Source organism: Protomyctophum bolini, assembly GCF_963924005.1.
Source record: "Protomyctophum bolini genome assembly, chromosome: 11".
Taxonomy (NCBI): Eukaryota; Metazoa; Chordata; class Actinopteri; order Myctophiformes; family Myctophidae; genus Protomyctophum; species Protomyctophum bolini.
The window spans coordinates 10,529,404-10,540,864 of record NC_137872.1 but is presented as its reverse complement, the minus strand read 5'-3'; the positions used below and the strand labels follow the sequence as shown (position 1 = coordinate 10,540,864).

Here is an 11,461-nt window from a genome sequence, read left to right as displayed (position 1 = left end):
GAGGTACAGTACGGTGTGTGTGTGTGTGTGTGTGTGTGTGTGTGTGTGTGTGTGTGTGTGTGTGTGTGTGTGTGTGTGTGTGTGTGTGTGTGTGTAAATCCACTAGTTCCCCCGTTTTTGTAGGCCTCAAAATCAACTAGATTATAGTTATAGTCACCAATGTATACAGTTGTTGTACAAATATTATTTCAAAGAATATATTTTTTTGTTTTTTGTGGGTAGGCTAGTAACAACTAGTCGACTAGTAATCTAGGCAACTAGTCAACTAGTAAAAATCACTAGACGTGAAAGTCTAAGAGTCTAAGATAATAGATTAACTAATGGAGGCAAATATAGAACTTTTCTTCTCTTCTTCTACATTTCAGGTAGTCTGCAGCAGCCAACTGAGTTGGACAGCCAAGACTCAAACTGTTACAGATATGTACAGTAACGTGATAAATATCATCTAAGAACAATAAAATGTTATGTATTCATCTGTGTGTAAGTCTGAGACCGGTTATAAGTCACTATATTACCGTAATCAAGGCGTGCATGGGTTTATCCACAGGTCAATGAATGGTCACCATGGCTGAGATAAAGATATGTAGCCTACTTAAAAGTGCTAAATGGATAGTAGGGAATCCTGTGATACTGTATGATGAAATATGTTTCATTCATGAATGGAAAGATGAAAAGGGTTTAGGTTCAGTACCAAAACAATCCAGGCTGAATTGGATGCAGTAAACAATCATAGCCACTAGAGGTCCCTCAATGTCCACAGTATTTCCAGTTAGGCCTATTCTGTACCTGACAGGTTGCAGGATTTTCCATTATTTCTTATGAGGATTACTAGACTGCAAGGTTGGTGGCTCCGTGGCTGATTTTAGCAGTCACATCTGGCCTGGATCAAACTCATTGGGCCCAGAGCTATAGGTGTTCCCCACATGTCTAAACACTTTGTGTCTTCTCTTATTTCCTTGTGGAAAATTACTGTCTACGGTTACAACTAAGGCAGTGTGTTTGTTGGTACTTGAAGATAATAATAATAATAATAATAATTGATCTAGAAACCATGATCTATCAAAATATGTCCCTAAAGTTTTATAAACTTTATTAGGGGGCATATAGCTTTTTGCATATTCATTGCTTGACCCCCATGTTGTTGCTAAAAGCTACAGCATTTATATTTGTGTCTTGTGTGAATTTTGGGCTCAAACCAATTATGACCTTATGGAGACCGTGGCCATCTTGCCAGCAAGGTGCTAACTAGATGCAATTTTCCATTGAGTTCCCATTCATCCAAACAGAAGTGTGTGATTGTATTAAACAACATCAAACTCGCCAACATTGCAGCTGTCCGAAAATCTTGAATTATCCTATTTCTATCTGCAAAGTGTTTGTTTCATAAAAATCCACTGTAGACTTGTTATGACCTGTCAAGAAATTACTTGCAGGTGATTTTTTGCCTCCTGCATTATCTGCAAATTCCAAACAGGTGGTACTCAGGGCTGTTGAGTGATATCCAACAAGCACTCCCAAATTCTGACACTTGAAAAAATACCCCGCACAGAATGTATTTATTTAAGTATATAGCTCATGAACGCATACGTTCATGTGCTCGTGCAAGTGTGCAGACGCCAATACATGAGGTCATACCATTCATTTTAATGACTATATATAGATCAATCTGCTCGATGACAACTCATTGGTAATTTAAAGGTTATTATTGATCAGTGGTGCAGTATCGTTTTCCTATTTATCACTGAGTGGCTGCTGACTTATTGATTATGGAGAATGTGTTGATTGCATTCCCACAACTCATTAACTTCAAGAAGGCTATTTCCATAATGTAATTTAATACAGATTCCAAATTGTATTGAATCGGAAACAGTGTAATGATTTTTCATCTGCATTCACCCAGTGTATATTTCACATTGTACATTCACATAGTTTAACACCAATGATCCCATAGACCACATGAAACCCTAGAGTCCCTATTTTGGCACGACCATTTGGTGAAAATAAGTGCATCACAATGCAACATGTATTTATATTGAGCTCATTGACTGTGAGCTTATAGACTGGCTATTTGTGGTAAAGAGATATGGTGCAGAGTGGAAAAAAACAAGGGGCCGTGGTTAGAACCCTGGGGGAACCCGTCAACAAAGCTAATTAAGTTAAATTGGTTAAAGGCCCTGGAATCGCTAGCGCAGTAGCAATGAACCGAACCGGCCGCGTTTCGGACCAATCAGCGGCAGCCACGGGTGGGATCTGCCAATCACCTGCCAAGTAGCTTGGGAAAAAAAGGGCCCACCTTCTTCAGCGATTGGATTGCAGTGATAAGAGCAATCACACACAAATGTTTGATCAAACCATGTGACTCCCATTGGAAAAGCATTGGCCCAAAAAAAACAAAAAAACATTTGCTTGATTGGTGTTGATACGTGTGAATGAGGTCCTAAGTAAATATTTACTAGTTAAACTGATATTAATATATTAATTTGATGTGAACAAGAAGTCAGTTATTACTTACTTTGCCCCATAGCCATGCAAGTTTCATAGCGCTTGGAGATTACGTATATATCTCCAACAGAAACAAATGGAATGGGTCAAAAAACATAACTCTGAGGATAAAGGTAGGGTGAGTGATTGTCTTTGGTTAAAATAAGTATTAAATAGCCCCTTAAATAGCTTCTGATAGTTCTCATTGCTATAGAGTGTTTGTTCAGTAACAGAAAATAGCGACTACAGTGATTTTACAGTAAAATTACATTTTGTAGAGGTCAACTATAGGTACCGGTGTTTTGTAAAAGATGTTGTCATCCAATATGACCTGTTATTGATTATGTCGTTATTAACTTGATTGGCTCAGAGGTAATCACAGGATTTTACCCACAGCTGGGTCTCTTAATGATTACATCATCTCTAATAGCGGTGGCGGTGATGTAATGTGGTTGATACAATGCCCAAAAACGTGCGCGCGCACACACACACACACACACACACACACACACACACACACACACACACACACACACACACACACACACACACACACACACACACACACACACACACACACACACACACACACACAGCCTTATCTGAGGTCATTGGAAGGTCCAAGAAGGATGGGATTTTAGAGAGAAGGAAAAAAGGTTCGACAAAAAGGAAGTGGAAAATCTCCTGAGATGCAGATGATCGCATATGGGAGTCCAGGCAGGATGATAAACATGGCTTGGTGCGTGTGTGTGTGTGTGTGTGTGTGTGTGCGCACACTCGTGTGTGTGTGCGTCTATACATCCTGGCCCCATGGGTGTTTGTGCTTCCTGACTGAGTGAGGAAAACATTAGTTCAGGAGTTCAAAATCCTGTCTCTGTGCTGATATCTCTGTAATTCCCTGGGACTCATGGGTTACAATTTACAATTTACAATTTACAATTTAGGCATTTAGCAGACGCTCTTAATCCAGAGCGACTTACATTAAGCAAGAACAAAAGCATGGGAATACATCACATAAAGACATTTATCATGAAACATGCGTAGCTAAGAAAGTAACAGTTGTATATCTATAATGAAACTATACATATAAGCTATACATCTATACTACTATGCTACACATATGTACTATGACGTGCTATGACTACTAGAATTGCTATCTAAGGGGGTGGGGTAAGTGCTATGGGCCATGATGGAGTCTGAAAAGGTGGGTTTTCAGACTACGGCGGAAGATTGGGAGTGATGCTGCAGTTCTGACTGCAATGGGAAGTGCATTCCACAGTTTTGGAGCCAGAAGGGAGAAGAGTTTGGGACGTGTGGAGCGTTGTCCCGGCGTTTTTAGTGAGGGTACTTCCAGCTTCCCTGCGTTGGCTGATCTGAGTGAGCGGGTTATTTTTAGAGTGCTTTAGCATGGGTTTGATTATTACTTATACAGATGGCACTGTTTTCAAAGCAAGCAAAAAAAGGTTTGTGCGTTATTTCCATGAATTATTAAGTTAGCAAAATATCTTTCACATTTAGTTAGTTGTGTCCTGTCCCTTTGTCTCCGTCAGCCTCCTTTGGGATTCGTGTCACTCTTTGTCATACTCATAGCATGTTGATGTCACCGCAAAACTATGTTTTTTTGTGTTTTGTACAGTATACTATAGCCTACAGTAAAAGGTCTGCTCTGAGTCCTCTGTGTTTATGGAACCTCAAATTATTTAGATTAATTTTAAGGTGTTTTCTTTATAGCCTACATTTCAAAACCTTTTGTGTCTCATTCTTTTCTAAGTACCAGTAAGACGCCCTGAGGGCGATGGCGCGTGGCGCGTGCACGCATCCACCTGGGTGATGGCAGACTTCTGGGCGAGCGCTGGCGCTTTGGCATGGGGGGTCAAATTAATCATTATTATGGACTGAATTCTGTACTGGCCATATATGGAGCGTGTCTTACAGTGTAAGAGTGTACAGGGTTTGATGAGGTCAGATCAACATATGGAATGTCAGAACAGGTCAGCTCCATATATGGAGATCTAAAGGTGGCAGCGGGGGCAGTGTCTTGATTGTACAGGGTTTAATGAGGGCCCAGGTAGGGCCGGGCCTTCATTTTAGGGCCTGTTGAGAACTCTAGTTTTCGCCGGCTGCCGGGCACGGCTGCACTAATAACTTTGCGATCAGTCAAAAGGGAGACATCGAAGAGGAAGGATTGATGGGGATGGACCAACATATGGAATGTCAGAACAGGTCAGCTCCATATATGGAGATCTAAGGGTTTGAGGTCAGATGTAGAGTTGTTGGCCAATATTGATGACATCAGGGATCTCCATATATGGGCATTCCCATACTGTATATGGGCTTAATATTGATGGTGTTAGGGATGGGCATAAGGTTTTCAAAAACCATCGCAAACGAGTTGGGCTCGGCCCCTAGTGGTCCATTTGCAATGAATCCAATGTTAAATAGGCCACCATTGGTTTCATTGCAAACAGACCACTAGGGGGCGAGCCCAACTTGTTTGCGATGGTTTTTGAAAACATTATGCAGCAATCTTGAAAATTATGCCTTTCCAGAAGTTATTTTTTCCTACATTTTAGTATATTATTTAGCATACTCAATACTAATAGAATCCATTGAAAATTTTCTTTTATCCATTATCATGGTTTTTAACTGGCCCATTTAATATTAGATTCATTGCAAACGGACCACTAGGGGGCGAGTCCAACTTGTTATGCCCATCCCTAACACCATGCTAAAAATCAAGAACTTGTCACCAAGTGCATAATTGTTATGATTTTTTATGTATTAAATCCCAGTTAATAGGCATTTTTAGCTCACGGCAGCCATCGTGGACGCCATCTTGAAAATGATTTTCACCCAAATGTTATTTAGCATACCCGATACTAATATAATCCATTGGAAAATCTCTTTTATCAATTATTTTGATTTGTAACCATATACTGACTCATTTAATATTAGATTCATTGCAAACAGACGTTTGCGATACTTTTTGAAAACCTTATAAGTTATAACCATACCTAATAACACCATGCCAAAAATCAAAAAATTGTCACCAAGTGCACAATTATAACGAATTGGGACCCAGCTATTAATAAGATACACTAGACTAGAGCATCAAAACTGGAAGATTACATTTCTAATTATCCACATCCTATTGGTAGTATTAACCATTTGACCCGTGTCCCCCGAGGGTCTATACTAAGCCCCTTACTGTACGTACTGTACGCACGCACAGACTCCTGCTGAGAGGAAATCATAAACTAACAACTTGCTCCTCTGACCATGTTACTTTTGTTCATTTCAGACATTTAACCATTTAAACCTTCAATACTTGATTTCTTTATTTTTACCCTAGATCCCCCTATCCTTATCCTATCTGTAACCTCTGAGGACCTCCTCAGGATCCCGCTGTTGAAGACCCCTGCCTTACCAATTTAAATGTGTCAATGTGTTTACATGTTGAACAGTACACCAATGTAACTGTGCATGTGTGACTGTGTGATTTAATGCTCAGGTGTGAGTTTATGTTCTCTAAAAACATACGTATTTTTTAATAGAATGGGTTCTCAGATTGATTGTGAGTGTATGTGCATGTGTGTGAGTGCCTGTGTGCGTGCGTGCCTGTGTGCGTGCGTGTGTCAATGAACTGGACACATGCACTGAAATAGAACTAATGACACAGACTATTAGGCACCGGTAAATGACTGAGGTCATCAAGAAAACGATGAAATCATTTGGTCGTGTGTAAGTGTACTTGCGTGCGTGTGCGCGTGTGTGTGTTTGTGTTGATTCTCTAAGGAATGATGCATGCTACATAAATTATTCAATGAATAGTGTCTAGTTTCTTGCAAGGCCTTGAACCAAGTTTTCAGGCATTTCAGCACAGATGTAAATGTGCGTGTGTGTATTATGTTAAAAAATGAGAAAGATAAACGAAAACATAATCACACATTGTTTTCTGATGTCTTGCTTTTCAATGTGAAAAAGGCATCAAAATAATGACAAAAGATATGCATAATCAAATATCTGCTGGGCGCTGGATCAAACCACCAACAGTATAAAACTTTAGTGACGTATCTAAAGAGCTTTGAGTATGTTTCGGACTAAACATGACTACTGGCCAGAGTCAGGTTTACTGAATACTGCCATACTGAATACTGGCCATAAACTTACTCTCTGCTCTAGATTACTCAGTAAAAATGATATATTGTGCACACAAAAAAGACATCACAAAACCTTAATCATTAAAGGAGTATATAGCTTACCCTAGAAATGACTTTATGTATATCTCATGCCATGATATGACTATAATGATGTCACTCTTGCTCACGCTACGATTAATTTCTCTACTTTTGCCTTCTTTTTGACTCTACTTATCATTCTCTTTGTATCTGTTTTATCTGACTGGCTATTTTTCAATTAGATGTGTATGACTTTCCCTCGTGGGATCAATAAAGGTGTATCCTTCCTATCTTATCACAAAGGCAACCTACGTAGTTCTTCTGCTATTTGATGTATTTTATTTGCATGAATCTGAGGTACTCTGTCTGTCTGTCTGTCTGTCTGTCTGTCCGTCCGTCCGTCCGTCTGCCCGCCTGCAGCTAATCTGTCAAACTTTACGTACATGCAGCCAGAAAGCCAAGGAAGACACCCCACCCCAAATTGGTCTCATGGTGGAACTATAACAGTCTGCTTCTTGTTCCATGGGTCATACAATAATCTACCCTTCATTCTCCACGACCAGCAAAGGCTGATCTTTACAAGCAAGCAATTGAAATATGGCTGCACATTGTCTCACTACAACGTCTAGAAAGAATCCACACTCCGAGTCCACCTCAGTGGAGATCACCGGTTGGGATCTTAAAATGGTGCATGTATAGCTCTTTTTATCCAAAGAGCTTTACAAACTCCATTTCCTCCACATGGTAAGTAGATTGGAGAGGCTTATTCTCAGTATCAGCTGAGAACATCCGCAGTGCATTGTGCTAGACCCCTGGCCCCAGTACTTACCGTACAAGTTGACCACACACAAACCATGCTATTGAGCTGGCGGTGCCGGGATCTAACCCATGAACTTGTGGTGCAAAGGGAAGAGCTCTACAGACTGAGCTATCCAGACACGGAAAGTGCATTGGCTGACATGGAACTTGGAACTTGGAATTTGGGCATACCGTGTCATCATATAGTGAAGACAGTTTTTGCAGAATGTTTACCCCCAGAATAGGAATGGTTGATGTGGTCAAACTAACACAGATGATTCCATGGTACAGACAGAGTCAGACTCCAAGCAGGTTCTCTCCGTTTCGTCACAAGTTGAGGACAAAGCTGTTGACCTTCTCCAGGTATGCTGGTTTGAGGTAGTCCTGCAGTTCACTCTTTTTCACCCACACAAAAGGAAGGGTTTCGGAAGATGGGGAGAGCCTGGCACTGTCGGACAGGATGGCCTTGAAAAAGAAGATCTTGGCTCCCACGAAGGTCTCGGTGCACATGGCTCTGGGTACTTTGTGTTTATAGACGCCACAGGGGGTATTACCCAGGAACATGGCGTGCAAGGCAGCCTCTGGCAGACTGGCAGCCAGAGCTCTGTTAGCAGTCTGTCTCAGGGTCTCTCCCGTCTCCCAGCTGACCTGAGGAAGCAACCAATGTTTCTGGTCTCCGACCTTCTGCTCCACCAGCAGAACCAGGGAGTCAGCCAAACAGCGCTCCAATGAAGACATGTCCTCTAATTCAGCTCCAGTCCTCCTGGGTTCAGGCAGGAACCGCTTGAGTTTCTCTTCCCAGGCATCCTCCAGGTCCCGAGCCAGCACGATCTCTTCGTCGCTGTGGCGATCCTCCTCTTCCTCGTCCTCGTAATCATCGGATTGTTTGCGCCTCAACCTCTCGGCGTCCTCCAGGAGACGCAGCTCGTGGTCAGACAGCAGGCTCTTCTCCAGCTCCTGCTGATACAGCAGCTGTGCAAACCGTTCCTCCAAGGGACTCTTGTCTTGGGAGATGACAGGGAGTCTCTGGAGACAGACTGAACCCATTAACGTCCACGGTGATGCAACACTTTCAATTTTATCTTTGGCTTTCAACGGAACACGGCACACAGAACTTACTGAAACCCGGCGTAACGTTAGTGTTGTTGAATTACTGATCCTCCCGAAAGAATTGACAAAATGAAAACACTGACCCGCCACCCTGCCACAGGGTGCAGCCATCTTCATTCTCCTGCCCTAGCCTAGCCTATAAATGTAACCCTACCTAAACCTAACTACTAAATGTTGAAATGCATAGTAGTTGGCAGACATTGCTTTCTGGTGATTGGGTAGAACTTACACAGGTCTATTTGTCAAGGCTGTGTGCCTTGCTGTCTGCCTGTCTTTCTGCCTGCCCCAAATAAAGAGTTCCATGCTGACATCATCAATATGACATCATCAATATGATGTCAGTCTTACCCAAACATGAGTTAATTAGGTGTGCTCTGAATTCTATCCGATACTATATTTGCGAACGCAGTGAGCACTTACTATGAGACCTAGCAGATCATGTCTGTCTGTCTGTCTGTGTGTGTGTCTGTCTGTGTCCCACCTTTGTGCCCATATATGGAGCTGAGTGATTTGTTTGTGATTGATGCAACACACTCCATATTTGGACGTATAGCTGCTTTGGGGACTCCTTATATGGTTATGGCTAAGTTCAAAACTTAACTTAAAAATAACTTAACTTAAATATGTACGAGCTGCGTTCGCTTCCCGCGTTTGCGCGTCTTACTGGTAATATTGGATCATGGGAGGGCAGGAAGGGTGGCCAGCAGACAGGCCTCTGATGTCCCTTTGACTCATGCCACGGCCATATAACTTCCTACTCCCAAATAGGGAGTGTGTTGTCTAACCTCAATGTGTCGTCATGCAGGCGCCAACAGTCAGCACCTATACAGTAAGCGTCTGTATACACCATGTGTTTGATAAACTGATTCATCATGTGGTATTTTAGAAATAGAGCTATGAGGAAAAGTTAGAGGGAACACACACACACACCAGCAGAATCGTATGTGTGAAGGGTGTTTTGTTGTGAGCAGCCCACGCGTGCACTCTGACATACTTCCCACTGTTCTGACCCACTTCTAGCAGCATGCCTGCATGAGGGGCATCTACCGATGGCAGAGTGGGCGTTCTGGAGTGCTGTGCACATGTTTCAAGATACGTATTATGAGAGATGGGGAGAGAGAGAGACAGAGAGAGAAAAAGAGAACTGATTAAACTGAGTGCAGGACAGAAGACAAATACAGGCATGAGAGAAAAGATGGAGGAAACAGAGAATATAGTGTGTGGTGAATGGTTTTATGAAATCCTTTCATTTTACAAACTCGATCTGAAAGCCTCACTTCAAGGTCTACTGCTCGACTACAACACAACTGTCCTTCATCGTTTTGCACTGAAGTTTCAAACTCGTACCAAATGTATACTTCAAGGGCCATGTGGCGAAATTCCACAGAAGCACGTCCAAAACCCTCGCAAGTTATTTTTAAGGCAGTGTCGGCTGGTTACTTTGTGCTCTTACAAAGTGCTCTTATCTATAAATAAACTATCTACTCCTGCTGTATAGGTTCCTTTAATTTGGGTATAGTTGTCGCTCTCCGTCTTTCTAACCACACTAACCCTCGTTTTCCCCATTTTGGAAATTATAGGTGGAAATCATAGGAAATCATAAAAATCTACAGCTGCACTGTGTGATCAGCGAGCTGAGTTAAGGTTTTTCATTTGAGACAGTACTGAGGTCAGCTGAGACACTGAGCAGATGATGGAGAATACAGATGGCAAGGGGGTTTTCATTACAATCCAACATTATTGGATGATTTCCGTAATCTACAAAAGAGGACAGAGGACCTGATGTGGTTATATGCGACAAGATACAATCCCAACAGGCATATTTTGTCACTTGGTCAGGTGCCTTTGACAAATCAATTCTGATGCTGAGAATACCCTTTCACATACCATGTTGACGATGAGGGAATGGTCATAAACCATTCCTACCCTCGAATGGGACCAGCTATTGATAATTATCACACTGAAATACAGATTTCTGTAATACTACCTTTTTGATCCATGCTTGAAAGGCTTATCAAAGGCCTAGAAAACTTGAAACCCCCTCTTTCATTGGTGTTTCTCCCCGATTGCGTTTAAACCCTAAAATGTAACTTCACTAAAACTATGCCTAAGCGTAACGATAACCTTGCAAACACTATGCCTAACCCTAACCTCACAGAAATTATGCCTGAACCTAACATTGTCCACCTGGGTGACTCAGTCATTCAATAATAAATGAAAGTATAAAATAGCGTTAACGCAATATATACTCACTCAACAGGACCCAAAGAAAACGCCACCAGATGATAATGCCAACAGTCACCATGTAGAAAGAATCTAGCCCAGCATGGTGCTCAGTAGTTGATATCTCTGTCAAAGAAAAGAAAAGCACACAAACTTTCTTAAACTATTGTGTGGATGCCAGAAATGATTGTCTTGTTGGATGGGTATCTGGTGAGATAGTGCACTTCTATCATTTTTCTGAAAATACCTCCTACGTGATGAAAATGTAGAGGGTACCCCAAATGTTACCTATTGTTTCCCTGATAAAACAGAAAACCCCAAACAGCATGCTGACAAACTAAGAGGCCTGATTTTGACACAAAAGACTGAAGGTCTGAACACAAAAAAGCAACTGAATGCAAGTGTACAGGTGTATTTATTGCAGGTGATGGTGGACTGATGATTGGGGGACCAATGGGATGGTGAGGCGGAGTTGAGGGATAATGGAATGATTGATGAAGAAAGAGGGAGAAGACAGAAGAGGGAATTGCATTGCATACGCTTAACAGTAGGGGGGATACAACCTGGCTAGTGAAATATTCAACTGGCACTGGCATAATGCCATGCAGCCTGTTCTCACTTTTCCATCGAGTTGGGAATGTTCAAATCGAGCGATGTCTTCAGCACATCGC

At 41.9% G+C, this 11,461-nt stretch overlaps 1 protein-coding gene across 1 annotated transcript; it reads right to left on the bottom strand.

Annotated features, from left to right (window-relative positions):
* Nucleotides 1–7,784: 7,784 nt before the first annotated feature.
* Nucleotides 7,785–8,678, bottom strand: LOC308324464 (large ribosomal subunit protein mL46-like; the record flags this gene model as incomplete). Its single annotated transcript, XM_080776508.1, has 2 exons — nucleotides 7,785–8,545; nucleotides 8,651–8,678. The coding sequence occupies 2 exons, from the start codon at nucleotides 8,676–8,678 to the stop codon at nucleotides 7,785–7,787; spliced, it is 789 nt and encodes a 262-aa protein (XP_080632634.1).
* Between the last annotated feature and the right edge of the window lie 2,783 nt (nucleotides 8,679–11,461).